Source organism: Fulmarus glacialis, unplaced genomic scaffold, assembly GCF_000690835.1.
Source record: "Fulmarus glacialis isolate BGI_N327 unplaced genomic scaffold, ASM69083v1 scaffold3953, whole genome shotgun sequence".
Classification (NCBI taxonomy): domain Eukaryota; kingdom Metazoa; phylum Chordata; class Aves; order Procellariiformes; family Procellariidae; genus Fulmarus; species Fulmarus glacialis.
In genome coordinates, this window is record NW_009200878.1 from 6,987 (window position 1) to 34,713 (window position 27,727).

The 27,727-nt window shown below is 38.2% G+C and overlaps 1 protein-coding gene across 1 annotated transcript in view; it reads right to left on the bottom strand.

The window, feature by feature from the left end:
• The window catches only part of FOCAD (focadhesin), a gene marked incomplete at its 3' end in the record, with an annotated part of 88,412 nt that overhangs the window by 4,562 nt on the left and 56,123 nt on the right, over positions 1 to 27,727 (bottom strand). Inside the window, exons 15-23 of the mRNA XM_009573739.1 lie at positions 22,675 to 22,809; positions 21,645 to 21,695; positions 21,010 to 21,093; positions 19,355 to 19,490; positions 16,665 to 16,853; positions 16,290 to 16,411; positions 7,053 to 7,145; positions 4,730 to 4,818; positions 2,502 to 2,543 (exon numbers count right to left, since the gene is read on the bottom strand). Of these exons, the coding sequence (XP_009572034.1) occupies positions 2,502 to 2,543; positions 4,730 to 4,818; positions 7,053 to 7,145; positions 16,290 to 16,411; positions 16,665 to 16,853; positions 19,355 to 19,490; positions 21,010 to 21,093; positions 21,645 to 21,695; positions 22,675 to 22,809 (941 nt within the window). The remainder of the gene's footprint in view (positions 1 to 2,501; positions 2,544 to 4,729; positions 4,819 to 7,052; positions 7,146 to 16,289; positions 16,412 to 16,664; positions 16,854 to 19,354; positions 19,491 to 21,009; positions 21,094 to 21,644; positions 21,696 to 22,674; positions 22,810 to 27,727) is intronic.

The following is a 27,727-nucleotide window of genomic DNA, read 5'->3' on the forward strand; positions in this document are numbered from 1 at the left end:
GCAACAAAACACAATCAGGAGAGTTGTGCTACAGGTGGTCGAGGAGGGAAGGCCTTTGCACCTAGCAACTTTATCGGGCTGTCTTCTAGCTCAGCAAAAGTCTGTAACATTTCATCTTCAGGAATTAGAGAAAGAATGGGGGAGAGAAGCTTTTCAGTCTTTTTTCTTGTTTGCCTTTTACATAAAGCCTAGCACACATAAAGTGGTATAAAAACAGAAGCTTGCTTCCACTATAATGAGGACTGCCACCCTGCAGAGCAAGTAGCACTCACAGAAATGCACCAGTTGGTCTTAGCTAGTCCCATCTCTACACAGGACAACACAATAAGCTCTTGAAACAGAAAATGCTAGACAGGCAGGTGCCACTTCACTGCAACAGCATCTGTTCAGGAGATTTAGCAGAGCAGCCATCACTGAAACCTCAGCTTAAAAAAAAAGTTTTTAATTACTCCCCTGTGCTATGAAAACATTAACATCATGGAAAATGACAGGTTTCAAAGAGTACTAACTTCTGCCACAGTGCAAACCTTTACTTTTAAGGAACTCAAGAAAAAAACCTGTGCCACCTACAAGTAAGAGAGAGAATATAACTGTGTTCAGTTTCATGAAAAGATCGATGTCCATATCCCAGTCATTCCCAGAAAAACATATTGCAACACAATCCTGCTGGAACTCTTTTAGATGTTTTACAATAGCAGCTGAACAACACAACTGTACTAGGCCACTTACAATCTTACACTAGACCAGTACACAGTGTGCTACACTTGTGGCATCAGTCTTCCATTTCTAAAAACTTCCTCAACTGTTGCTGTAAAAATACACCTACACTGCAAATTTAGACATTTGTTCCAGATCCAAAGATCTCATTTTTACAATAAAAATATTTTCTGGATTTCTGGTTCGCTTTTTAAAATAAGACACACAGGTCTTATGGAATGTCATTGACCTCTCCTGTTTAGAAGGAACACTGAAACTATTTCCTTTCAGATAAGAGATACCTGCAAATAATTACAACTAGATGCTTAGTTAAGTTATTTGAAACCTCCCCATACCTCTTGCCTTACATAATTTCCTAATCTACATATAGAACCTTTGTTGTTGCTGATCATCAACTTCTAAAAGGTTACATTTCATGATGTACCTCAAACAGAGAGAACCTTCTAAATCTACACACTCATGAAAGCTGGATGCTTTAAATTTAATAAAGGTAAAAATCACATCCTAACAAGCCCTGGGAGGAAAGAGTAGTGTCGTACTCTTTATTGAAAATATGGGGAAAAAGACCAATATTTTAGTAAAAGAAAGTCAGTAAACACAAGAAGTTCTAGAGGCATAATCCATGCACAGGAAATCCTTCTGCTGTTAGCTAAAGAAAATTCACCAGTCATTCCCAAATTAGGTAATGCTTCTACCTCAACTAGTTTTGCTAATGAACTTCTGTAACTAAAATCACAACTTTAATTCGGAAACACAGAATATATTTAAAGTTCATTATTTTGTTCCTCCTTTATTTGTCTCTTTCTACTACCTTACCTTAACACAGGTATTTATTGAGTAGCTAAAATATCAAACAGATCTTCCAATTTCATCCCTCTTCAACTGACTCCTTCAAGATGGACTGAATGCAAGGAAATAGAACAGCTGGAAATATTTTAAATATCCATATAACATAATAACAATGATAAGTTAAAAAAGGAAAAAGTTCAAATGTTTATGATTTTGAGTCTTAATTAAAATCTCCAGAACCTCAACTCGCGAAAGTATTTCAAACTAGTCTTTTGTACATTTACAAGAATACCAATGTTGAAATGGTCTGTGAGATTTCACTGTAATTCTTTCATTGATGACCTCTTCATGATTTAAGATTTTCTAAGTACTTGTTCTTATGAGGATTCACTATTTCTGACACTTTTGTTTAAACTGGTGCAAGTGGCCAATTTCAGGTTAACCAAGGACAAAGCATAATAGTAAGCTAGCTGCCAGTGCAGAGCAAAAAAAAGAAGTCAAACCACTTTAGCAGCCTATGAAGGAGGCTAAAGTTTATTGCTGCCTGAAAGCCATGTGCTAATTCTAATAGCAATTGAACAAGTCTGCCACAATCTGAAAGCATGTAATTTCCTGCCTTCGGGGGCATCTAGGCACAAGAAGGGCACCTGAACAGAAAGTGGGACAGTTTTGAAGAGCCAATACTCCACTAAAGACCAGCCAACTTCTACATAAATGAAGCTACTTGAGGCAAACAGTCTGCTAGTTAAAAAAAGAACAGACTAATAGTGCATATAGCACTACCCAGGCTTTCCTGAAAACATAGGCATCAGCCTTTCTAATAGACACAGTCAGTGGTAAAAAATCTCAAAGCACAAGGTGGGGAAGAGTTCCTTTCCTGAATAGTCATGTGAAATCATGAAATTGTCAGATAACCAATTGCAGAAAATATTATCTTACATCTTCTGCCACAAAAGAAAACTCATTCTCATTTGTAATAAATTAGCAGTTCTTACTTGGAAGCACCTTTGATGACATCGGTCAACATATCTCTGACCCTGCAACAGAAACAGAAAGAATTTACACCACGTTTGTTATACTATACCATGAACTCAGCTAATTTCCCCTTATGCCTTACACGTGTCCATTCTAGGTTAACAATTATCTTATATAGCTATGAAAATGAGCGCAAATTAATCACAAGCATTAAAACTGTAAAAGTGCCTACGTACCACCCAACATTTCTTCATGCTCATGTGCACTACCAATGTTTTATACAGGGCTCTTATTTGACTTCATACCACTTTTTGTAAAATGCAGGTTCATGCAACAGCCATAAATCTGTTCTTTGAGCTGTTACACATAAGTTTCCAGCTTATGCTATGTCTTAGCATAATAAAATGAGAAAGTTTTACAATGGACAACAGTAACAATATGTCCAACACTTACTATACTTGTGGAAACCACTATGGGCAGTTATGCTATCAGGTAGCATAGTAACCTGAATCCATTTAAATGAAAGCCATAGGAGTAGTTAAAATTTCTTACACATTACTGTAGTTGATTTATAATAGGCTACTTGTCTGCATTTGTTTAGTTTTGCATTCATATCAAGACAGAAGCAGAGGTGCAGTGAATCCTCTGTATCGCCAGGTTAGGGTGAGGAAAGAGATCCTCTATACTACCACATGCAGTACCATCCTGGCCATGACTGTCATCCTACAGAAAAAGATCACTCCAATCACAGTTCCACAACACATGATTAGATGCATGCCTCGTAAAATAGGGCCATATGTTATAAGACTGAGTTATACTCAAGCTTTAAAAGAAACTTACTCACGCTTTAAAAGAAACCTACTCAGGCTTTCCTTCATAACCACTGTTTTGCGTAACTGTTTTTGCACACAGTTTCAAACCCACCTACACTAGAAACACTTACAGCACCTCGGCAAATACCAATGCAAAATTGCACAGTACTTACACAATAAAGCATTAACAATAAAGTTTATATCAAGCTATCCACAATCAGGTTAAACCCCGTGGGCAACACAAATGCTTAATGGGTACTGAAGTTAGAGCCCTGAAGCACCAAGCAATTAAGGGGGAACAGGAAAGGACATGAAAGCTAATACTGGGCTCCCAGTTCACTTATTGCTTTGACTTCTCTACTATTAAAGGAAATTCAGTTCATTTTTGACATAGCTTACATTAACACTATTTAGGAAATACAGAGCAGAAGTCAGTTCAGGAGAAATCTACAAAAGCAGCATTGCTGTAGACATTCTTCTCACCTGCAAAATGTTTCCTCTTTATACCCTATCAAGAAAGGGATCAGGCAGAGCAGCAACAGAAAATTGTGCCACTACTACACAAAGAATCTCTCCTACAATACCATATCATTCTGGATCTTACTATGAAACCCTCTAATCTAGACTTAGCTGGAATAAAACAACAGACACAAATTTTTATTCCTGTTGAATGGGACTTAGTAACACCTTTTTGACTGAAATGGGCAAAGGGCATTTTGGTTTTTGTTTGTACATACTTTGTTCCCAATGCACTTATGAAGCACAGAAACAGATATTTATACTGTCCGTGGATACATAGTTGTTTCTTTCTGTGAAGCCTCCCACTTCCCACCTTGTCGCCCTGGCCATGCACATACATGGCTAAATCCTGACTGAGAGAGACTCCTCAGCTGACTGAACCAGAAGTAGTTGAGGACATGGGTCAGGCTGTGCATCATATGCTTGGTTTTAAACAACATCCTCAAGCTCAACATTGCCAACTTACCATACAAACTGACATGTGTCTCAGTGCAGTAAAACACACATCATACCATGGCTTACATTTCTTTTATCAAGCTATTTTCAGTCAGACATCTCATTTAGTCTCTACAAGTAAGTTTGCTCTTTGCATAATCCTTCTGCATTAACATGACACAAAACAAATACAGTCTTCCATTCCTTCCAGTTGTTCACCCTACAAAGTTTCAGACACTGTAGAGGGGAAGGTACCTGTGAACCCGTGCATATGGGAGTCCTTACAGACAGTTACCCAGTAGTGTCTTTCTTTGCACTCCCCCCCCCCCCGCCCCGCCCTTGGTCATTGTATCTGGTGGGGTTTTTTCATTAGTGCTCATTCAGTCTTGAAACTTGCAAAGCTAAAGGCTTTGAAGTCTTGCCCTCCTGTGCTCCCTCACGTGCCATTACAAGTGATCAGGAGCAGACACGCACTTCCTTACCAGAGCCAGGCTGTAAACTGTTTGTGCTGCACCTCTTCAGGATCCTCTTTTCCATGTTTTAACTGCATCTCCAGCTCTGCCTGCCTCCCCTGCAGAATTACAGAGTAAGTCAGAAGTGGCTCTTACATGTCCAGTCATCATCACATTTCTTCAGAGAACACTTAGGTAATGGATGTAGCCTTTCACTTGAGGGCTACTTCATAAGTGAACTTGACCGCTTTTCATATGGGATCCACTGTAACAAACAATATATTAAGTAAAATAATTCGTAATTTTTTACTCTGAGTGGGGAAAACAAGCTGCAGATGGCAGCTGAGATACTGACACATCTCTCCTAGTCCATGCAAAGAGAAAAGTTCCCTTGGGAAGGGGTACAACAGGCAGGGAATGAGATTTAGAAGCCTGCTAGCTAAAATGGATTCTAACAGCAAAACATCACTTTCTCGATTCAGTACATAAAGCAGAATTCCTCATCATTTTCCTTTCTATGACCCCGACCTCCCCGTGAACTCCTACAACAGCTCTTTCTGTACCTTAAAGGAGATTATATGGATTCTGGCCTCTAACAATTGTTATCTAAACACACTAAGTAGCTTTGCTTTAATATTCAGTCTCCAACTGTGAGACAACTACATCTCAATTTGTTTAGGTTGTCAATTACTGCTCCTTAGCAGATTATTAAGCCTTAAGTGAAAAATACAGGCACATAAGCTGTATTTTTCAGGTATTGAATGCTTATAGTTTGGGTGTGCATAAAAACCTGAGAACACAAGAGAGTCAGTCCTGTAAATCCAGATGTCAGTCAAAAGGTGACTCTCCAGGAGCATATACAACACACTGACTAAAGAGAAGGCTCCATAAAAACTATGCAAAAACCTATTGCAATTTCCTTTCCCCAAACACATAAACATTGTCTTAAGTTCTGTACTAAATCAAGATCATCACGATGAGGCTGACTTCAGTCTCAAAAACATGCTGAATGCACAAATTGGCGAAAGTGCTTAAGCATGTGAGTAGACATAATAAAAGACAAGAGAACTTTCAGGTGTCCAAAGGGAAAAAAATACTCACACACGTGTGTTGGAGAACCAGACTCTATGAACGTCTGCCTCCAAACTGTAGAAACGATTACCCTACTAGCTGTTCAGAAATACTGAACTATGTACTATCCAGACTACTCATCTTATACTGTAGTCTCCTTTGGCCATCTCAGATGAAAGGTACTATAGAAGCATAAGGAGTAAGTAAAGATACTAGATCTCCAGTGAGGGACTTCAGAAGCAACAAAAATAGGCTCTATTGCCCTGTAAAATGGCACGAAATCCTAGAGAGGCTTTCATAAACAAGCCTGGTAAATACCAAGCTTCTTGCTCAGCTTGGCCTGAAATCTTGCCTCAGAGGGGAAGCAAACAGGAAAGTAATTAAATGCAAGCAACTACGGCCCCCTCTGTAGTTACGACCTAAAATTACAATTTGAATAGCCGCTGCCTGCTTTGTAATGGGGCTGCGTCGGCTTAGAATCTGCTATTTTGCTGATGGCCAAGAAAAAATTTGTTTTGAAAATGTTAGAGAATCATGTTTTGCTGCACAGCAAAACAAGAAACAGTCAAAACTTCTAGAATTCGCTCAGCAACCTGAGCTGCTCATGCTGAAAACAGCTGATGTGGCATGGAAATACAAACAAGTAAGCCCTTCTAGTAGTACAAAGAGAGCCTTCTAGAAAGCAGCTATTTGTTAGAAGTTTTTTAGATCATTTTCCTGTTGAAAAACCAAATGACACTACATTGGTCTAGATATCAGGTCAGGTAACGTAATGAAAGGAGGTTTTAAGATATTTCCTAATCATTAGATAGGGTGGAAAAATCAAAAGAAGAGTCCCTCACAGTGTGACAGGATTACATGCTGATTAAGAGAAGTTCTATTTAAAGAATCATTCCTCGATAGCTTCTGTTTCCTTTGTGATACTATTATTACAAAATTCCTACCCAAAATAATAGGTTAGAGTTCTAGTTAAAATTTCACATTCTAAAAAATCTAAAAAATGACACATTCTGCAACTTGACACAGAAGTTCTGTTCCTTGACACAGGAACAAGACTGCAAGAACCTGTAAGCAGAAGTTATACTTCAACAAAGTATCCCAGATTGTGCTGCCATTAACTGAAGACTCATTTTTATTTCCTCTTCATAAATTTTACTATTAAACACCTCAAGCTTTATTTTTAAATTATTGTAACTTGCATGGGTGCTCTTGCTGGCAAAAATAAAACTCATACCACTTGAATGAGCATTAATGTACACAATACTATGTACCTCGAAATTACCTGCAGAACTGCACTGTAGGTTCGACTCATAAATCCTAACCAGGACTGTGGCAGCAGTATGGAGCGGTGCCATTCAGAAGGTTGAATGTTAACCTGTGCAACACACCAGAAAGGGTAGAAGCGGTTACATTAAATCTAACATATGCAGAATGTATGCTCTCCAACCTGTGATTTGCAGGCAATCATTTGCTCACACCCATAGCACATTACACACAGCTGTAGGAAACTAAAATTACAATGTACTTTGTTCTCCTTTCTGGTTTTACCCAGATCAAGTTACTTTCAGCTTCATTACCCAGGCCAGACAAAATTGGTTGCATCAGGTAGTTCAATAGATAATTGATCCCAGAGAGAGCAATGGAATTACATGTGGCAATAAGCACAACACTTTGTAGCACTGGTAGACAAAAATACGTACAAAACAAAGATGTTAGTGCAGTTTATGTTTGTCATAGTTTTTGTAAGTCTTAGGTGCTTCTAAGAGCTTGTACTTAAATACAAGTAGATGACTATCTAAATACAGGGGAGATTATTCAAAAGGAGTTAGTACCCATGACTAGGGTATATATAACTATGTTCAAGTACATAGTTCAAACTTCCTTTAAGGAAAGTAATTGTTAAAAAAAGAAAGGAATCACAAAGTTTATTTCTAGGAAGCACCAATATAGAACTAACAGGAGGAAAACAACACCACCGCAAAGATAGGTTAAAGAAATATGCAACAGCTCTCCCTGCTTGCCTCCAAATCACACAGGTATGACAGCCTCAACTTCACAACGAAAGAGTAACTCAAAGTCAACTACACAATCTGATGTATATGCACAGCCTTTTCTCAGGAGCCCAAGGTTGTTCTCTTCAGTAAGCACCATAGCAAACAGACTCAAAGACGTTTTCCGAGCATGTTGGGGAAGAAAAAAAGTCATCAAGTGAGCTCAGTTACAAGCCATTTTCTAGCCCTTGGCAGCTTAACGAACTAATTACAGGGACAAGTTAAACAGAGTGAGTCACAAATTCAAGGCCACCAAGAAAGTTTTTCCAGACATCAGAGTCCAGCATGATATATATACCTCTCCCTGCAATTTGCATGTTATGTGACTTATAAATCAAAACATACTAATTCACAAAAAATGTGTATCACAACTAATTAGAAAAGTCTCTATTTCCCTCCCTCCATGACTGTCTCAATTGCAGCAACATTTTATTAAATTAAGATAGGAGTTCAGGTGTCCTCTCCTTTTAAACTGCTGTGTTTTCAGACCCACAAACAACATAAGCTCTGTAATTAGAATGATGGGTGTGCATTGTTATATCTCATCATATGACACAGTGGGCATACAGAATTGATTTTTCTTGCTACCATCCAATTATTTCTACTGTCTGCCTCTACCAAAAAGATGAAAAAATGTCATCACAGCCATTTGGACTCCACTGGAATTAAGTTATTTAATCTCAGCAGTTTCCAGGGTAATCAGTTTTTAATAAAGGAAAGGCAGACATGTCAGGTTGACGTGAGATGGGATATATCTGAGTATCCGCTGTTTAAGGCCTATACTTTCTATTTCTAAATTAAAAGAACATGCCAGACTCCCTGAGCTATAGAAAAACCCTGTGAGCTGTGATCAAAAATTGTGCAAAGCCCATCTAGAGTAACTAATCTTGCTAGGCTTAATCCCAGAAGGTTATTATTCTTCCTTTTTATTCCTCCTAGTCTGTTTTACTACAGAGACTAGTCACTGTTAACATGTAAAACACTCCATGCCTGAAGGTATGCCAACCCTCTTTTCTCCATCACGTGCTCCACTGGCCTCCTCTGTACAGAATGGTTAACCAAGATAAACAATTGAACTCCCCTTGTCTGTTAATTATCTTCCTAAATCTTCCTGCTTCATCTCTTCTATTTTATGCCCCTCATGATCTACATAAAGTAGTCAATATTCCTTCTTTACGTGGATTTTATTACAAAAAACAAAGGACCGTGCTAAAGCTTCATGCCCACTGTCAGTGGTGAACTTAAAACAGTTTTGAGTAAGTACTAATACATCTGTAGAAATAAATACAATCTAAAAGTCAACCAATCAAAAGAGATGACTTACTCCACCCCACAGCCAATAGAAATACACCCTGCAGAAAAAAAGAAATCTCATCTTTAAATGACTCAATAAAACTAGCCCTCCCTTTTTAGCCAAAATTTTATTCACACCCCCCTCCCTTCTCTGTTCATCAATTCCTCAACAAGTTGATGAGCAGTCAAGGCTCCAGTCAGAATTCTTTGCCTCAGGTTCCCAAGGCATCTTTGCCTCTACTCTGAAACTATTCTAGATTTGTGCATTGAGATTTGTCTGGTCTCATGGTGATCTGTGAAGTTCACCACATAATCTGCACCAGCGCAAAAGCAGGCCTCCAAAACACTTCAGGTGCTCATGCAGGAAATACAAAGCTTTAGATGCATTGTTGCATTTAAAGCAACTAAACATGGTCTAATCAGGAATGTATTACTAGCACCTTGCACATCTTATCTAAAATTTGCAGATGTGCTTGATGACCAGCAGAACTGCTGACCACCTTTTGAATAATTAACTTTCTTCATAGCAGTAAACATTTTGTAGATATGTGGAATGAGAGGATAACAAGAGGGAACAGAACATCTTCACATAACAAAGAACACTCAAGTAAAATTCATCTATGACTGAAAATTGACATAGTGCTGAACATTATTACATAAGCAGTGCTGATACCCACTATTTCAGTACAGGAAACCTGCAGTCTTTACTTGTCCTCTATCACTGGATACACAATGATAACAACTACATTAAGTATTGGTTAACTAATACTAGCAAGCATAGACAAAGCTGACAATAGGTGAAGTTCAGATTCTTTTGAGCATGCAATTTATGTGTAAGAAGGTATTGGGCAGGTGGGAGGCACAGGGAAGGAGGTTCAAGGGACTTCTGAACCAAAGACGAGTGGTTGTGAAACACTGCTACACTGGTCCTGGGACGTTCCTAGGAGGCAGTGTAGCCAGACCAGGCTGCCAAGTAGTTCAAGAAAGAGCTGCAGCCTGACCTCTGAGGCAGTAAGAAACAGCATGAGCTATGAGCTACTAATATGAGACTGTTGATCAATGATTAAGAAGGACATGTCTCCCTGAAAAGACACACAAGCATAGACTGTGTTGGCCAAAACCCAAGACAGGGAACGCTGGCAAACCACAGGAGATACTACTCCTGTACTTCAACACTTCTGAAAACCCATAGCACAAGTTTTGCACACTTCTGCAAGACTGGGAAGTAATTTCAAATTAAATCAGAAGCTCATTTCCCCTCTCCAGTGCACTCCCAATAAAAATCAAACACCATGGCAACATCTGGATGAGCTTTCTTTCAGGACTGGTGCCTTTGTGCTGCCACACATCTTTGTATATTGCTCACTCGTTTTACACTGATACGTAACCAGTAGAGGGCACACAAAACAAATTAAGGGAACAGTGAAATTAAGCCTGTTTCTATCACTTCCCTGGGTATCTAGTTGACATAATACTGTTTAAAGAACCTAGAAACTATGATACCATTAACATTTATGGCCCATCTTAAAATCTGTTGTAGAGCAGGGAGACTGGGAATCCCAGTAAGTTCTTTTACTAAGTACAACAAGTTTCCACCTCGATAGCCCTGTTAACTCACATAGTCCCTAAATTCAGCTCATCTCTAACAAATGCGTGGCTGTGAAAACATGTTGTAGACAATACCCATATGTCAGTGACATGTTTAGGCATGTATTTAAATGCCTTTCTCACATATGGGACATACAAACTACAGCCTCAGTGATTTCACAAATAAGACTAGCATTACATATCCATATCAATGAAATAATGAAGCAGCATCTCTCTTCATCTCGAATTTTGCTTAGAGACTCTTTTCAACACACTTGCATGCATACACTTCCAAATCCTCCCCCCAGCATTCCTTTGTGAGAAAAAAAATTGTCTTTCTCCAAGGCACATTAGACTGAGGAGGAGAAAAGCAAAAATCAACAAACTTACTTCCTAAATACTGTTTCATCAGTGGAGGAGATACATTCAGTAAACTCAGTAATGGAAACCAGCACAAAGTAGTTAATAATCTGAACTACATCCATTGAAATACCTAGCCACAGAAAAATACACTACAGCGAATTCTGTTCCAGAAAATCCAATTATCATCTTAAGGTACTTCATGTACAAGGTTTGAATAAGCCCTTGAATCTCTTGATTACATCAAAATCAAACCAGGAAAGAAATGTACAGAAGGAGCTTTCCACTTTAGTGCTCAAAGATACATGTCATCACAGCACATCTAACAAACACACTTAAAATAGAAGCAGGGAATGCTTCTTCCATAAGCCTAAAATGATTATTTGCAGAGCAGTATTTAATACTGTACAACTCACCACTGGCACCCAACTTTGCAACTGTGCCTGTAAATATTACTAATTGTTAGGGCAAAACAACTGTGCTATTTCCAACACAAAGAAAGCACTTGAATATTAAGAAACATGCAAAGGCAAGACCATCCTCCCTTATTTTAAAAACACTGCACCGGTTCAGATCATCAAAGCCACCATTTACCACATCTGTGTGCCAAAAGCAGGCTGCCTCTGTGCTTTTTGCATGTAGCATGAACTGTTCCCTTTACCTCCACTAACAAAAGAAAAGATGGGTAGCTAGTTGAAAGCCTAATAACTTTGACCCAAAACATACATTTACAGAACCATCAAAACATCTGGTACATGATGTGAACATACGTGACTATTCATCTTCATTCATTTTCACAACAGAGGTAAGTGAAGCTGGTAAGACATTATTCCTATAAACTCCTAGGAAGAATTACTCCAAAATCTGAAACAGTCACAGGCAATTATTAGCTAATCCAGCCCAGGTGACCGTGATAAACCTCAGGGACTTCTTGTACAGTATGATGCAGGCAGCTGTAGAGAAAACAAAGAAAATCCATGGTCTATGTGATTTCTGACCACTGTGACTACAGTAACTTACATGTCCTCTCAAAGAGAGGTTAACAAGCTCTGTTTAATAATCAATCAAACAGCACATCCCCATTTCTGGAGGAAAGATGATCTTCCTCTTTCAAGTCACTAGTGACCAGTAATGAGCAATACAGCATTTCAAACGTACCACTGTTTATTGAACATATGTTCTGCCTCCCATGAGATACCAGTTCAAATAACATCAAAAAACCCTTCTGCATCTTAATCTGATCCTGCTGACAGGTATTACAGCTGCATCTAATCCCTTAGCTAGAATAGCACCTAGGAGATAGACTAAGTCTGGCCAATTAAGGCTTAACAGTAAATTACCTTTCTACTGTTGATGTTACTGTTAGATTTGAATGGCAGCTAGACCCAGGTATTTGTTATCTGTATGCTTTACAGACTTTTAAACATACACGAAGAAATTCTTTCCTCTGCATACAAACCTCATGTAACTCGTTTTTTTTGTAGCAGAATCTCAGGCATCACACTTCTACACATAAAGAATCTCACAAAAGTGAAACTCAAGCCCCTCCCCATGCCTCACTTTACAAAAAACTAACTGTAATAATGGCAACTAAGCATACGCAGATACAGACAGATACGCAACCTGTAGGTTCATATTCTACAGATGTGAGCGTAGATCAAACCACTGAAAAGATGAAAATGTTATTATCCCAGTATGGCAATTATATTGATGACTGCTAATCCCTAACTAAGGAAATGCCAACTGCTGGGGATTTCTAGAGATAAAATAAATGGATGCTTGCCGTCTCCCAATTAATTGTAATTTCGTGTTTACATCCAGTTTTCTCAGAGCTTTATGCTGACTACAATGCTTCAAAGATAACTTTAAGTCTTCTTTTTAATGAAACTCTTCTTACTTTACTTAAAAAGTCACTATGAGTTAAAAAAAGCCCCAATATAAAAAGGAATCGAACCAGTAGCAAAGAAGTGTCATTCTGGTAATTTAAAACCCCTTAAAAAACGGCTTAATACACTGTGTTGAACTCTGAAGCAATGACTTTGCAAAAACACGTTAATTCCTACAGCCACTGCAGGGAAAAGATAAGCCTAGGTCCTACTAACTCAATTTTCTTAGACCAATACTGCTTAAGCTTTATAGCTTTAAGCTCCCTGCTTTTACTGTTAAACTCTGTTCCCCAGAAGAACGCTGAGGACTAAACAAGCACTATGGCATGAAATTCAGTCGGATGAGCCCAGGCACTCGCTTCTCTTCAAGCCAAAGGCCCAAATACCTTTTCCTGATGCCCCTAAAACTCCAACTGTCTCTATGTACAAGGAGAAAAAAGGCAAGAAAAAATGTTATTGTCTTTTAAAGCAGTGTAAGCTGAGAACAGAAATACTGATATATTTTGATCAAAATTTTATAGTTATTGTGAATTTTCACTAAAGGAGTGCAGTTAGGATTGTCTGAAGATATGTGTGTATAGGTTTGTATTCCAAACACTTTAGTTTTACTACACCTTGAATCAACTGACTTTGTAAAATACTGAGATGATACTTAAAATATTTCTGTCTCCAGTCATTGGTATGTATTCACTAACTCCATTCAGTTCACCACATTGAATAAAAACCCCACGCTTTCGTCAAGCAAACCATTTTAAGGTTGTGTTTCTATGAAGGTAGCTTGTTAGCAGAAGAAAAGTCAATTTTTGATGTGCTGCTGGATGTTATAATCACTGCTAGTACACACAAATAAATAAATATTTTTACTAGAGATTGTATTTGATGCTTTAGTAGGCGAGTGTTTACAACATAGTAGTTTAGAACTGATCTTCATCCCACTGTAACTTGGCTTATATAGCACTTTAATACATGCCTTTTATTATAATATAATTAAATACGTTTTTCTCCAGAACCCCTGGCACTGAACCCAGGTCCTACTGAATGAAGCAACTACATAGAAGGCAGAGCTTTTCTTTCTGGATGCTATGCAAGCTCATGATTCATTCATAACTCATTACTCTAAATCTGCTCCTCTGACATATTTTGCAATATCCTTGTGGACTTCCCCTGGTGCTCTCCACTGGAGCATCCAAGTAGTTAGAAAACATTCATTAATTTCCTTGCACACTCCTGTGATGATGAGGGGTATTATTTCAGTTTCTGCTTTCATTCTTTAGCAGTAAAGATGTCAAGATGGAAAATATCTATTAAATTTGCATACATGATTAGATACTTTGAGACCTGTGTTTAAGGGTGGCTTTTGTTTTTTATTTTCACTAGTTTGAAAAAAGAACTTTCCATCAGACTGGCTTTCATCCTTGTACCACTTGGCCTAACTTCTACTGGGATCCTGGGGTGTCTTCGAGGCCACAAGACATGATTATTACTTTTTGTGGCTTTTCAGTTCAGAAGGACCAAAACGGTAAGATGTTGTATGATAGGTAAAAATTTTATGTGTATGGTACCACATGAAAGTGTTTCAGAGATGGTACAGAGATGGAAGACTGCACTATGTAGGAGCAGCCAATTTCAGCATGGTGCACATTCACATCGCTTGACTGGAAGCTTCAGGCAAACTATGCTGCAGCCAGGTTTGCTAGAGAGGGAACTAGTTCGTTTGCTCCAAAGAGACCAAGGAAGTGAACCAGTACAAATGCAGTGTAAACAAGCAGGGAGCAGGACCTGAGAGCAAAGCCAGGAGGGAGACATGCAGATGCATCACAGGATCAGAATGTAGCCCCCATGCATTTTCCAACTGCAGGCACCTGTGTTCTGTGTCAGGCTTTCAGTTTGTAAACAGAAAACTCTCCAAACCCTGTGCACACAACCTTCCCACTGAGACCCTGTGCTATACTTACTTCATAATAGAAAGTGTTTAGTGTCAGTGATTTTATTAGCATCATAAAGGAATTTTGCAGCAGGCAGGCTCCAGGTCTGTTGGGTGTCAGTCACAAACCAAAATCAGGACCCAGACACACTCCGACCTGCAACCCATATCTCATTCATTCTACCTCTTCCAACTTCTGCATCAAGTACAGTACGACTGTTAGATAAAACACTTGCTTTTAATTACACAGTTCTGGTTCACTGTCAACACAGGATCCATCCTGTGCTCTGAAGAAAAGGCTCCTCTGTACAAAACAGCATACAATCAAATTATCTTTAATAGCACCAAACTGCCTGTAGACGGGACAGAGAAAGAGGAGGAATGGGACTGTTTAAGCTCTTCTATCCTTGAAAAGTAGAACAGGAATTGGTATTGCTGTGGGGTGGGGGGGGAAAAAAAAAAAAAAATCTTTAAAATGTCCAGATATTCATACATTGTTTTCATTTCTGAACATCCTGCCTAAGACTCAATCTAAATTTTATAGAAGGTTTTTTTTGTCATCTATGCTTTCTTGCTCATATAATTCATACTGATATAATTCATACATTCTTATTTATGTCCTGTGAGCAGAAACTTCACTCTCAGATGCATGTAATTAACCTCTGCAGCAATATAAAATGATTGTATTAATAGAATAATTTTATGAACTTTTAAAGAGATAATACATTTCCACTTGTGTTAGTAACTGCTCTCACTGGCATAAAATTGGGAAAGGAACACTTATTTCCCTAGTTGCAGTCTAACTACTTATTTTGTTTTACTGCTCTCCAAAATTTTCAAAGATCAACTTTCATATCAACCATAAAAGTACCGTAATTCTAAACTCTCTGAAAGATTTTGTTACAAGCACTTTATTTTCTGGATTCATTAAGTGAGGCATTATTTCATGCCCTTTTTCCAAAACCACACCAAAGGTAACTGCATGGTTTCAGTGGCATAAGCCTAATAGATCAGGGAGCTTAAACATTTAAGAGACAGAATAAAATAGCAAGTCTTAGCAAGGTGTAGATGTTATTTCCCCACAGAGTCCCATCATTGTTCAGACCTGCTATTCACCTACAACTGGTTACACACAAGAGGTATAAGGCAGGTATAGTAGCCTGCAAGGCAAATAAAGGCAAAGGTCAGCTTCTGTTTGTTTTACTTATTTTCAGAATAGGTACTTCAGCAGTGAACACTTAAAAAAAAGTATTTACATGTTCAATTCAAGTTAGTTATCCCTCACCACAACTTTAGTTAATTATGATACGTGTCATTGCTAGCTGATACTAATTCCTAATTAGCATAAACAAATGAGGTAGTAAGGCAGGGAAGGAAGCATAATACTTCTGAAAAGGGAAGAAAAGCCAGCAACTTACCTCATGAATGAGGGCTACCAACATTTGCTGGAAATTGCGTCCCCTGCTGGCCAGAAATCGATTAATAGGCTTGCCATCTTTGCCCATATGGACTGGAAGGTCATAACACAACAACATGCCAGCTTAAAGCAGGAAGGAAGGAGAAAAGAAAGGTCAATACTCATGCTACTAGTTCAGAAGTCTTGCATAAGTCAGTGGAAAACCCAAAGCAAAGTAAAGTAAACTTAATAAAGCCAACAATTTAAAAGCCTATGTAAGCATAATCAAGTGACATAAGACATCATTGTTTCTTAAACTGATTTCACTCTCAGATTCATAGAAATCTTTCGGTCAAAGCATGTATACTTGTCTAACTTCAAGAAAGTGACAGCTTACCTGCAAGACCTGGTGTCATGCCTGGTTGTTTGTTCCTCTCATACATTTTCAGCAAGAAGTTTGGAACACCTGCCATCGCCTTCCCCTGGTCTGAGCGTGTGGTCCCTCCTCTCAAGGCAGAATGATACACACCACGGGGCATATTGGTCATCTCCTGTTTCACAAGTGATGTTGCAAACTCTTCAAATGCTGGATGAAGCGCAAGAAAATGAGGAGAGAGGAAAGGGAATGTCAGAGCATGATGACTGAGAGACCAAACAAACCCTGGAAAACCCAAAATGACACCTGCGCTTCAGGGGCGATATGGTTAGATAAAACAGTAATGACATATTCAGATGAAAGCTCAAGGTCAAAGAATTGAGAACTTTAAGCAAGTCTCTCTGACTCCATACTTGCTGTCACTGCAACTTCAAGAGGCTCTGAGTAAGTCATGTCAGATACTATGGCTGGGAAGAAAAATAGCCTTAACTATTCCATGAGCTGTTGATTGCATTCTTTGACTGCTACACCAACAACACTGGCACATGCTGACAGAATGACAATAAGAAATAAAACTGATGTTTACCAACGTAGTGAAAAATACTGTCTCTAAAACCAGGTTGTTCTTAAAGAGATTTAAAAGAAGCACAATGCAAAGAGGGTAGATGGAGAGTGTGTAAATGCAACCAGGGGATACCGAGAGAGAGAAGTATTACCTTTATTTTTGTTACCATAGCAGTACAAATTGTTTATTAAGTTCTGTGCTCTCAAGCTATGCATTTTATAGTCTAACCAGGTTTAAAATTATACAGAATTAATACAAAGTTATTGTTCATTTGTAGAGTCAATCTGAAGCGGCTAACTGCAGGCACATGTTAGAAAAAAGGGTCGTGTTTCTGTATGTACCATGTATGTACATATATATGACTGCATGATGTTTGTTACCACCTCACAACTGAGAGCCAACATTGTACCAGCACCTTGCAAACCTGATATGTTTAAAAGTCTGTTAGTGCTTTCGTTATACAACTGAGTTTTAAGGGGATTTATAACAACTGTTTCACACTAGGCTTGAAACTTTGGCATACAAATTCCCAAATCACATGCAGTCCTGCTTTGACTAGGAACTAGAGGACAAAGGAGACAAAAGGGCACTCACTCATCCTTTCTGGGTCCATGAAATACCTATGGCAGCCTGGAATAAAATAGTTTTATACTGGAACTTCCTCACATTTCGTATTTTCAGCAAGTTCCCGTGAATTTCAGCAATGCTCTCTCCCAGTTCAACTTCATAGTGTAATAGCAGCCTAAATCAGGTTTTTGTAGCATGGCAGAAAGGGCACCTACATCTGGGGATTTTTTTTTCTCCACCCATAATGCCAATATTCTTCAAACAAAAACCTCAGCATGCAGGTTTAGCAATTTTCACTATAGTGATTCAGACAGAAACTATAAATTTTTGTCCCCAGTCCTCAACACTGTATAGTCTTCCAAAAAAACTAACTTTATTGACATGAAAATACTATCCACCTACCTGCTCTAGACTTTTATAAGAGCTTTTTTGTTTAGGGTAGCTACAGCAATAGAGAAGAAATTCTCTGAAAGAGAACAGCTCTTTCTCTGCTGCTAACCATCCACATTGACAGAGACACCCTAACACAGCTAATATCACTGCTGAACTATTACTGCACTGGCTAGTTATCCCAAAGGACTTAATATTCTTACAAGCCATTCAAAAGCAATTCTTCAGGCAAGAGAGACAACCCAAAAATCGAGGCTGCCAGATATAACTCAAACTAGAAAATCTGGATAAATTTAATGAAACACCTAAATGTGCAGCAAATACTAGAATATCGTATTTTAAAGCTTGGAATCAGTCTGAAGGAAAAAAAGAGGTAACTAACATCACAGGAACAAAATTCTTAGCATCCTTCCTGCAGAGATATACCTCTCAATAACAGTAATAATAATAAATAAATAGCAGTTGTCTGAAGTTTATAGTTTGTTATATGGGATTATTTTTAATTCTCTGACTACCAGGTTTCAGACAAATCTCAGATATCCAGAATGAAAAACTATTAAAATAAAAAATACGCTGTTATACCACTTCTGATACCCTGTGGACTCCAATGATTTGATGCAATATGGAAACTGAAGTGACAAATCAGTTTTAAAGGCGTTTGAGAGAAAATACTACCTAAAACTTCACTTTCCGACGCTTCACATAAGCAGCTTTGGTAAATTAGAATTGCAGCATGTTCCAATCAACTCTGTTTATAAAACAGTATGGCTTTGGGTGTGGGGTTTTCTTCTTCAGTCCATCCTGTGCTAAAATACAGAGCTGCCTTTAAAAACATCTGTTCAGTGTTCCCTATTGAAGTTGCACTATGATGAAACAATGGACACGAAGTAAATGATAAGCAACTGGCTTTTCCTATGGGACAGATAAGGATTTTTAAGTTATGTTACATGCATTTTTTCCCACCATCAGGACCCCTGATCCACTGTCTTCCTAAAAATGGGTTGGGGGTTTTGTTTTCCTCTGAACTTCTACTTCACATTTTTTCCTGCAATTTGGTAAGATATTTTCCCGGGGTGGAAGGGGAAGGCTAAACTTTAACATGACACTCCCTTATAAGAAAGCCGTATGTCTGTACAGTCACTGTCATTATAAATCTGCAAAGTAACATCAAATACTGAATATATTATACCTCCTAAAACAGAAGCTGGTGTTAGAGACAATAGCTTGATATATGAAGAACCCGGAACAAAAAGATCTGCCTCCTTCTCCTCTTCTTCATCTTCATTCATGTCTACCTCCTCCAGTGAGTCAACTTCTGGTCGTGCCTGAAAGATTAAAAAAAAGGAAATGTCAGCACAAAAATTCAAAATTCTCATTATCTTTCACGATTCCAAGTGTCAACCAAGTGTCAAAAATACCAACTAAATATGAAAAATTCCCCATTTCATTAATCTCACTTCATTTCACTAATTTGAAGCTGAAAGAATAAAAGCTTTTCTTATACCCGAATGAAAGGCAAAACTAATTGATAAAAATCACATAGGTATGTAAATCCATACCTGTAATAGTAAAATTAATCTTAACACTTATAGACTCAACTAATATTACTAAAACTTCATGTTCACTCTTCTTCAATTTTGACTCTTCTTCAATTAGAGTAAAACAATGTTTTATATTGGCACTTTAATATACGCAGACTATTTCTGCTAGACGTTATTTTTCCACACTAGTTTTCAGAATTTGAAAAACTGCAACATATTTACAACACTTTCAATGAAAACATATTTACTCATTTTCTAACGAGTGTAAAGTAACAGCACCAATAATACAGAGTTATGTACTACTGTGAAAGATTCAGTATTGCAGCAGTGTTCAGAGATTTCCCTCATTCTATCTTCTGCTCCTCTTCTATGCAAAACACATTTTTAATTTGTAAGGTTTATGCTGAACTCTTCTCATAGATTTATATAAAGCAAGTATGTTTTTTAATTTTAAAGTTGCTTATTCCGACCTTTTCATAAAGGCCAGTTACAACCCGCAAATGGAGCCAATCTTGTAATAATGCAGTAAATAAAAACTTACAGAAGTATTTACTATGCCATAAAGTACCAATGGACTACTGATCATTGCCTAGTCTCTTACAAAGTTATTGTAAAAAAAAAAAGTCACATAGATGATCGTATACGTTCATCTCCTTGCACTCTTTTATTTTGTAAGGTTATTGAGTCAACGGATCAGACTAAAGTTTCAGAGTTTAACAGCCCTCTACATACTTAAAAAGCTTTCCAATAGGTACCTCAATTTCTTTCTGGCTGCCTTTATTAACAAAAAAGCAAAATGTTATGCTGTAAAAGTTAAGAACAGAAACACAGGAAAAGTTTTCAGATTAATTCCAGAAATAGCACCTACTTTTCAAACTGACTTGCCTATTTCAGGAACAAAAGTACTAAGCATGAGTGTGGCTGCAATGGATGAAGCGATAATCACAAAAGCTGCTTAATGTCAAGACTCAACTGCAAGCACCAACGGAAGAGCATAAAATGCAAATTAGGTACCCCAAAAAATAACCTGCTGATTTAACTAATGAAAGCAGAAAAACTACCTTCTGACTGCTTAGAACTCACTCAGCCTCCATTTGTGCCTTTCCCCTCTCATAAGTCTTAGTTATGCTAATCATACATAATATCATCCCATTTCACCAGCAGGAGCTCATATTCCTTCTATGAGGCTCTGATGGTTGTGCGGTAGAGATGGCACAAGGCCTTGTTTCCCTTCCAAGAGGATACAACCTATGCCAGATGGAAGTATCAGATGTCCTTACTATTAAACATATAACACTGCTACCTGTTCAGGAAGATGAAGAATTGTATGTTCTTCAGAGCCAAATGACGAGAGTGATTTATAGGCCGAAATGGCTACAACAGCATCCTAGAAAATTAACAGGAAGAAAAAGAAAATCACAAGCACAGCATATGGTATTGCTACCTACTGGAAACCAATTATCTAGGCTTGATAGCAAACATTCTGATTCCTACACTCCGTTACTGCTGTGAGGGTAGTTTATGTAGAAATATCCAAGCTGTATTTAAACTAAAATCCTTTGGTTCCACCAGCCCCATGGAGATGATGGTCCAACATTCCCACCGCATTACAATACCCTAAGAAAGAATTGAGTTAGTTGTCACAGCTGCAGCTTTGCCAAGAATGCTTCACCATGTCAAGGCTGAAGCCTACCAGAGGAGTCATACTACTTTGCGTTACAATTCTCCTTGGGAGTGGCAGATGTTAAGACCATCAGTTATCACCTCTCATGTGCATTACATTGCTTCAAAAACAGTGTTAAATGGTCAATGACAAGAAGAAAACCCTATTAGAAAATGAGATTGCTGACACTGATAACCTTGTCTTGAGAGAAAGCTATAAAACTTAATACCCAGTTGCTGACACCAGGAATTAACATTTTCAATTGTATCACCTACCTTGTTTTGTGTGTTGTTCCAAAGGAAGGTGATAACTTGAGCTTTGAATTTCTATAAAAGCGAACAAAACAGGCATTCAGATTTTCTTTAACCAAATAAGCAGTTGAAATAGAGGCAGTTACCTGAAACAAACTGCTGCCACATGCAGTAAGCTACCAAAGTGGAAGGGGCGCAGGTTTGAACTGTTAGATGCATTCACATGTCGTCACATTCTGGCAGAGGGAAACCTCTGATCAACCTTGCACTGGAATTTCTCACCTATCTCCCAGTGATGCAGTAGGTATAGTCTGTTACAGTACCTCTTATTCCATACTGCTCGCTTCTTTAATTCTAAACAATGAAGATTTGTTGCTTAGAAGTTAGGTAACTAACAGGTGTTGTGTTTGTAAGTGTGTGGAATTGTAACTAGTATAAACTGTGTATCCTAGAAGCATTGTTAGATTCTAGTGATAATTAACTTCGACTATGGAAACCGTAAACAAAAGCGATCCAAGTATGGCTTGGGGACAAGTTGCAACCTTATAAGGAGAAGGAAGGACAAGTTCACAGAAAGTTCACTACCCTGCTGACCACCAGAGACCACCCAAGACCCTCAAGAAGACCCTAAAGACTTTAGTGCGCATGTGTCTAGGATGAGGTAATATTATAATTAGTTCCTGGAAACTTAATGAATATGTAAAAGAGAAATTTATAATACGTATGAGAAGCATGGATATAAACAGAAAGGTGATTAGACCAGGTGTGCTTGATTTGTGGCAAGTCCACCGAGCACCCAGGCCTGAATAAAACAATATCTCTCCTGAGCGTGTGGAATTGGTTACTTGCACGCCGGGCACGAATCCGCTTTTCGGACAACACCAGTATTCACTAATGCAAGCTAATGTGAAGCTGTATGGAAATGTGCATTACGACTAACCTCAATTAGGCAGTGGGTGCAATTTAGAGATATTAAAACCAAGCAGGGACATTTAAAACCCATTTACAAAGATATACTAAATGAAGAGACTCACCTTAGTCCATGAGTACATACCTCATATTCATTTGTATTCACTGTTAATGAGGGAACCAGGGCAAACAATTCATTCAGCGCTTTTAAAATAAGGGGTCTTGTATCACAGCTCAGCTTTGGTGACAGAGCATTCCATGTAGAACGGATGCAAACAACCTGGACGGAAAGTGGGAGGCACCATTACTAACAGCAATCCCAACTTGACTTAAACAACACTTCTTTCCAGCACTTGCCTTCTTTCTTCCTACTTGGGAACAGGAATTAATATAGGGTTCATAAAAAGAAAAGGAAAAAACAAGTACGTTAAAAATTCACTTCTATTAACAGCATCACATTATATTAATTGACATCATGCAATAATACTGCACAACACTTCAGCTACCAGTAGGAATAAATAGGACACTGTTAGCAATACACATAAAGTTGCAGACGTATCTTCATATAATACTACTGCCATACTTCACTTGTTCAAATTAGCTTAAAAACAAGCTGCCTCAGAGTTCAACAGGATGAAAGCAGAGGAAGCTACAGAGAAAGCTATGTTCCTTGGGAGCCCTCCAAAACAAAATGCCCTTAATCTTTAAACACAACCAAATCCAACCAAATTTGCAGAACAAAAGAAGAATGTAAAACTGCAGGAATCCAGAAATTGTTGGGAAAATGTCAAACTAAAATAAACACTAATACCACAACTTCATTAGCCCTATACTAAGCAGGTCAGTTCTTACAATTTACTGTGAGAGAAATCACTTCAACGAACCAGAACCATAAAAAATAATTAATTCTGTCAGGAAACCACAGATGATAGTAACATCATGCTTCCAATCGTTAACTTTCAAACCAGTTTCAGAGTTTTTGTAAATGTCAGAATTAATTTTTATTCTGTTAATAATGAATTTGAAGTTTTGTCATTTGCTTTCCAAGTCCTTAGAACATAGTAATTTCAGCCGTTTAAAACTGCCTTTGCAGTTATACTAGAAACCAGAAAGTTACTGTGCATTAAATAGAAGCTGAAATCACTTTAGATACACTTCTGCAATCCGAGTGATTAGGTCCTCAAGAGAGAAGGGGGCGGAGAAAAAGCAACCACAATGAAATATTGGCAATGGCAGGTAAAAACAGAAGTATCTGCAGGCTTCCATGCTACAAAGAATCCAGCATAAACCGGAAAAATAATGCTTTTTCTTTTTTTTTTTCAACCCAGGAGGCCAATATTTGGTTATAGGACAAACATACCCTGAAAAGCAAAATAACTTGTCATTACACATTATAAAATTAAACTCAGAGCACCTTGCAGGGTATGGTTCTAAGGTTGGTATTTTTTCACGGATTATAAATCACTGGGAAAAAACATAAATAAAAAATTGAAATCATCCAACAAGAAGGTAACACTCTGCATAAAAAGAAGTCTAATCTGCTCTTTGATACCTATAGAGGGAAGGGAAAGCTGAATAACTAAGTTTCAAAGTTAATACTACTAGATACACGTACCCCGGTGTTTAGATGGCAAAAAGACTATCAGAATTCTCATGCAGATCCAACACACACTGGGATGCATTACAGCATGGTAAAAAGCATTAGTTAGCCAGCTCAACAGATCTGAGGTTTGGTTTTTTTTTTAATTATATACACCAACAGCCAAAATCCATATGAGATTTTGTCAGCTGTAAGGGAAAAAAAAAACGGGGGGGAGGAAGTTCTACAGCTTGTTTCTCGCTATTGAATGCTTTCATTAGCACCAAACAACAAACCCTCTCCCCACTTACATTCAGTGCTTGATAAGCAACAGGAAATCTCTTGGCTTTTTTGCTCTAGCCAACTACGACTCACAGACATTACACTGAATAAAAACAAGAACCAAGTGCATTATAAAACATATTTACAGCAACCTCTGTATTACAGTGTTGTTTCACAGAAACAACTGGCTCTATTTATCAAGTCAGTAGCTAGTTCATTCTCATGGCAAGCTGTCTGGAAGAATATTCTGGAAACATGCTTCACTTTTCAGACCTCAATTCAAAAAGGCACTCCACTTTTAGCCTGAAGAGTCCCACTGAATACAAAGATCACTCTTTGTGCTGAAGTTCATGATTATCCTTAAGCACTTTACTGAATTATCCTTAATTCAAAGCCACGGGTCTCTGAAATTGTTAAGCAACTTGTCATCAAGGCAGTTGAGATATTGTGCCTGGAAACTCAGTGCCACACATAATTAGTACAAAATTTTACAGTATAGAGAGAAAAGAGTAATCTTTTGGGTCATGTGAAAAGATGAGGAAGCAAACACTGGAGTTTTATTTTGTTGAAGCTTTGGAAGAAAGTGAGGGCTTTGATTTCTCCTGGCTGAAAAAAGGGATACTCACAGCAGAGTTGTACAGATTGATTGTTACAAAAGCATTTTGACTTCTTCAGACAGAAGATCCTCCTGAAGTAAAGGGATTACTGCTGTGCAGCAGTACCAGAGCTGAAATGCAAGCTTTTATTTTTCTCTTTTTCCTAGTGTTGCAAGTCAGCACAGCACAGCATGAATATGGTAACTACAGAGTGATTTTTTGAAAGCCGCAAGCAATAACATCCAAATGAAAAAAACTGGCACTGTTCCACTTGACCCAGAAGTCCTGATGCTCAGCTTTATTTCCAAGAAAATGTGATTCAAGCTTCAGATGACAACAAAACCTGCTTTATTCAGAGCACTCACACATAAAAAAGTCTCCTCACAAACGTGAACACTTCTAATTAGGGACATTAAAGAAGTCCTTTCTGCCTACTGCTTATGTTCACCACAGTATTTTATGAAGAATAACAGCAGCATACAGGAGTATTTCAAGCTGAGCTGTGGCCTACTCTATAGGTTCTTCTTCAAGTATGAAAGTGATTTGAATAATTTTATACACACTGGAAATTCTTCAGACTGTTCCTCACACCAATCCAGAAGCTTTTAGAAATCTATGATGACATACACAGTCAAAGCAAATGGCCTTTCTCACCGTTCAACCTGATGAGAAGTGTTCAAGAAGTAAGCATCACTCTGGTCCTTTTAGAAGGGGAAGGGAATCCAATGAAACACTCGTCTTCAAATCCATTCACAGCTAATACCCCTATTTCCATTATCCTCACCTCATTTCTCCTTCAGTAGGAAGGGGAACAATTTACACTGCAAAATCAGCTCAAACTACCAGTGTAACTCATCTACCCGTTTGATAGCCAAATAAGCACCTTCACATTCCTCCATATACTCTTAGATGAGAGTTTGTCTTAAAAATTCACAGTTATTTCACTATTTGCTTACTGATTCCTCTTTGCCATAAGACCTAAAGTAACAGGAACTACTAGACAGATGATGCACAAGATCTGTTCATCATGCAAGTCATCTTTTTTGTATGCTTACATGTTTGTATTCAGCTTCTAAAGCTCAGATTGAACCCTAAGATCTCCAGTGAAAAGATCAGTTTTTGTTCTGCCGGTAGGGCACAGTGATTTCAAAAGCTGATTTCACAAGCTGCTGCAGTGATTCTTTGCTGAGCAAAATAGGGATATGGCACATGCCTGTTGCATATCCACTCCTTCCAGTGTAAGGCTTATCAATCCCTTTTTTTTTTTTCTTCAACCATTCATCTGTGCTCTTTATTAGGTATATCAAAATAATGTCAATGTTTACCTGTAGGACTAATGCACATTTGAGATGAAAAAGGAGCAGTCTATATATCAATGAGTCTGTGCTTCAGGCAGTCCACACACTCAGGAAGACATCGCTGTATCAGGTCACATTCAGAACATTTGGGGTTAGGTGTTTAGAATGTTTCTAAGGGTTTGAAATGATGCTGCTGACACCAGTGATGTCTTTGTGTTCATCCTACCTTTTATAAAGCTGAAAGACTACTAGGCCATAACTATTTTCTAGCTATTCACCACAACTTAATCAACTTTGTATAGTGAAGAAAATAATGACTACGCATTTACACTATTATTCTAACTACAGCACAGCAGTGAGACATAATTGGTCCTACTTAGCCCTTCCTGGATAAAAATAAGCCTCACCTGGCTTATTTAAAAATCTGCATGACAGCTAAATGAGCAGTCAGTACAACATTTGGCATTTCTAGGCACTGAAAAACATCTGTAAGATGCTCAGCCAGTGGTACAGTTCTAGCTGAAGAATTATACAAAAGTCACAAAAAGAAGTAGTTGAGTTCCACAGGAAGCTTGCCTAGACAGTATTATTGGTACTAAAACTTTCATTTTTCCTTGTGAGATTTTTCCAGTTACCCATGCTCTCTCTCTGTAAGGAGCCATGTATTCTAGTGTCCTGATTTCGTCTGGGATAGAGTTAATTTCCCTCCTAGTAGCTGGTTTAGTGTTACGTTTTGGATTTAACATGAGAATAATGTTGATAACACACTGATGTTTTAGTTCTTGCTAAGTAGTGCTTACACTAAGTCAAGGACTTTTCAGCTTCTCATGCTCTACCCACTGAGAAGGCTGGAGATGCACAAGGGGGGCACAGCCAGGACAGCTGACCCAAACTGCTCAAAGGGATATTCCATACCATATGATGTCACGCTCAGGAGAAAGCTGGGGGGGCTGCTGCTTGGGAACAGGCTGGGCATTGGTTGGTTGGTGGTGAGCAATTGCTTTTCATTTGCATCACTTGTCTTTTTTGCGTTTTATTTCTCTCTCTTTTTGTTATTTTCCTTTTCATTACTATTTTTTAATTATTATTATTATTATTCCATTATTAAACTGTTCTTATCTCAACCTAGAAGTGTTCTCACTTTTACTCTCCTGATTCTCTCCCCCATCTGATTGAGGGGGGAGAGGGAGGGAAGTGAGCAGCTGGGATTAAACCACGACATCTAGTGAAAACTTAATTAATTTCCCTGGAGCATTTGGTCAAACCTCACATTCCTCCCTGTGGAGAATTTCACTTTTCAGATTTTGCCACCATACCTAAAATAATTCTGTCTGGAATTTATCTGTTGCTACTATTTGTCTTTCAGACTTCAGGCTCCACTGTAATAAAAATGATGCAAAACAGGAAGAGCCACAAAGCAAAAAACCCGACCCAATAAACTAC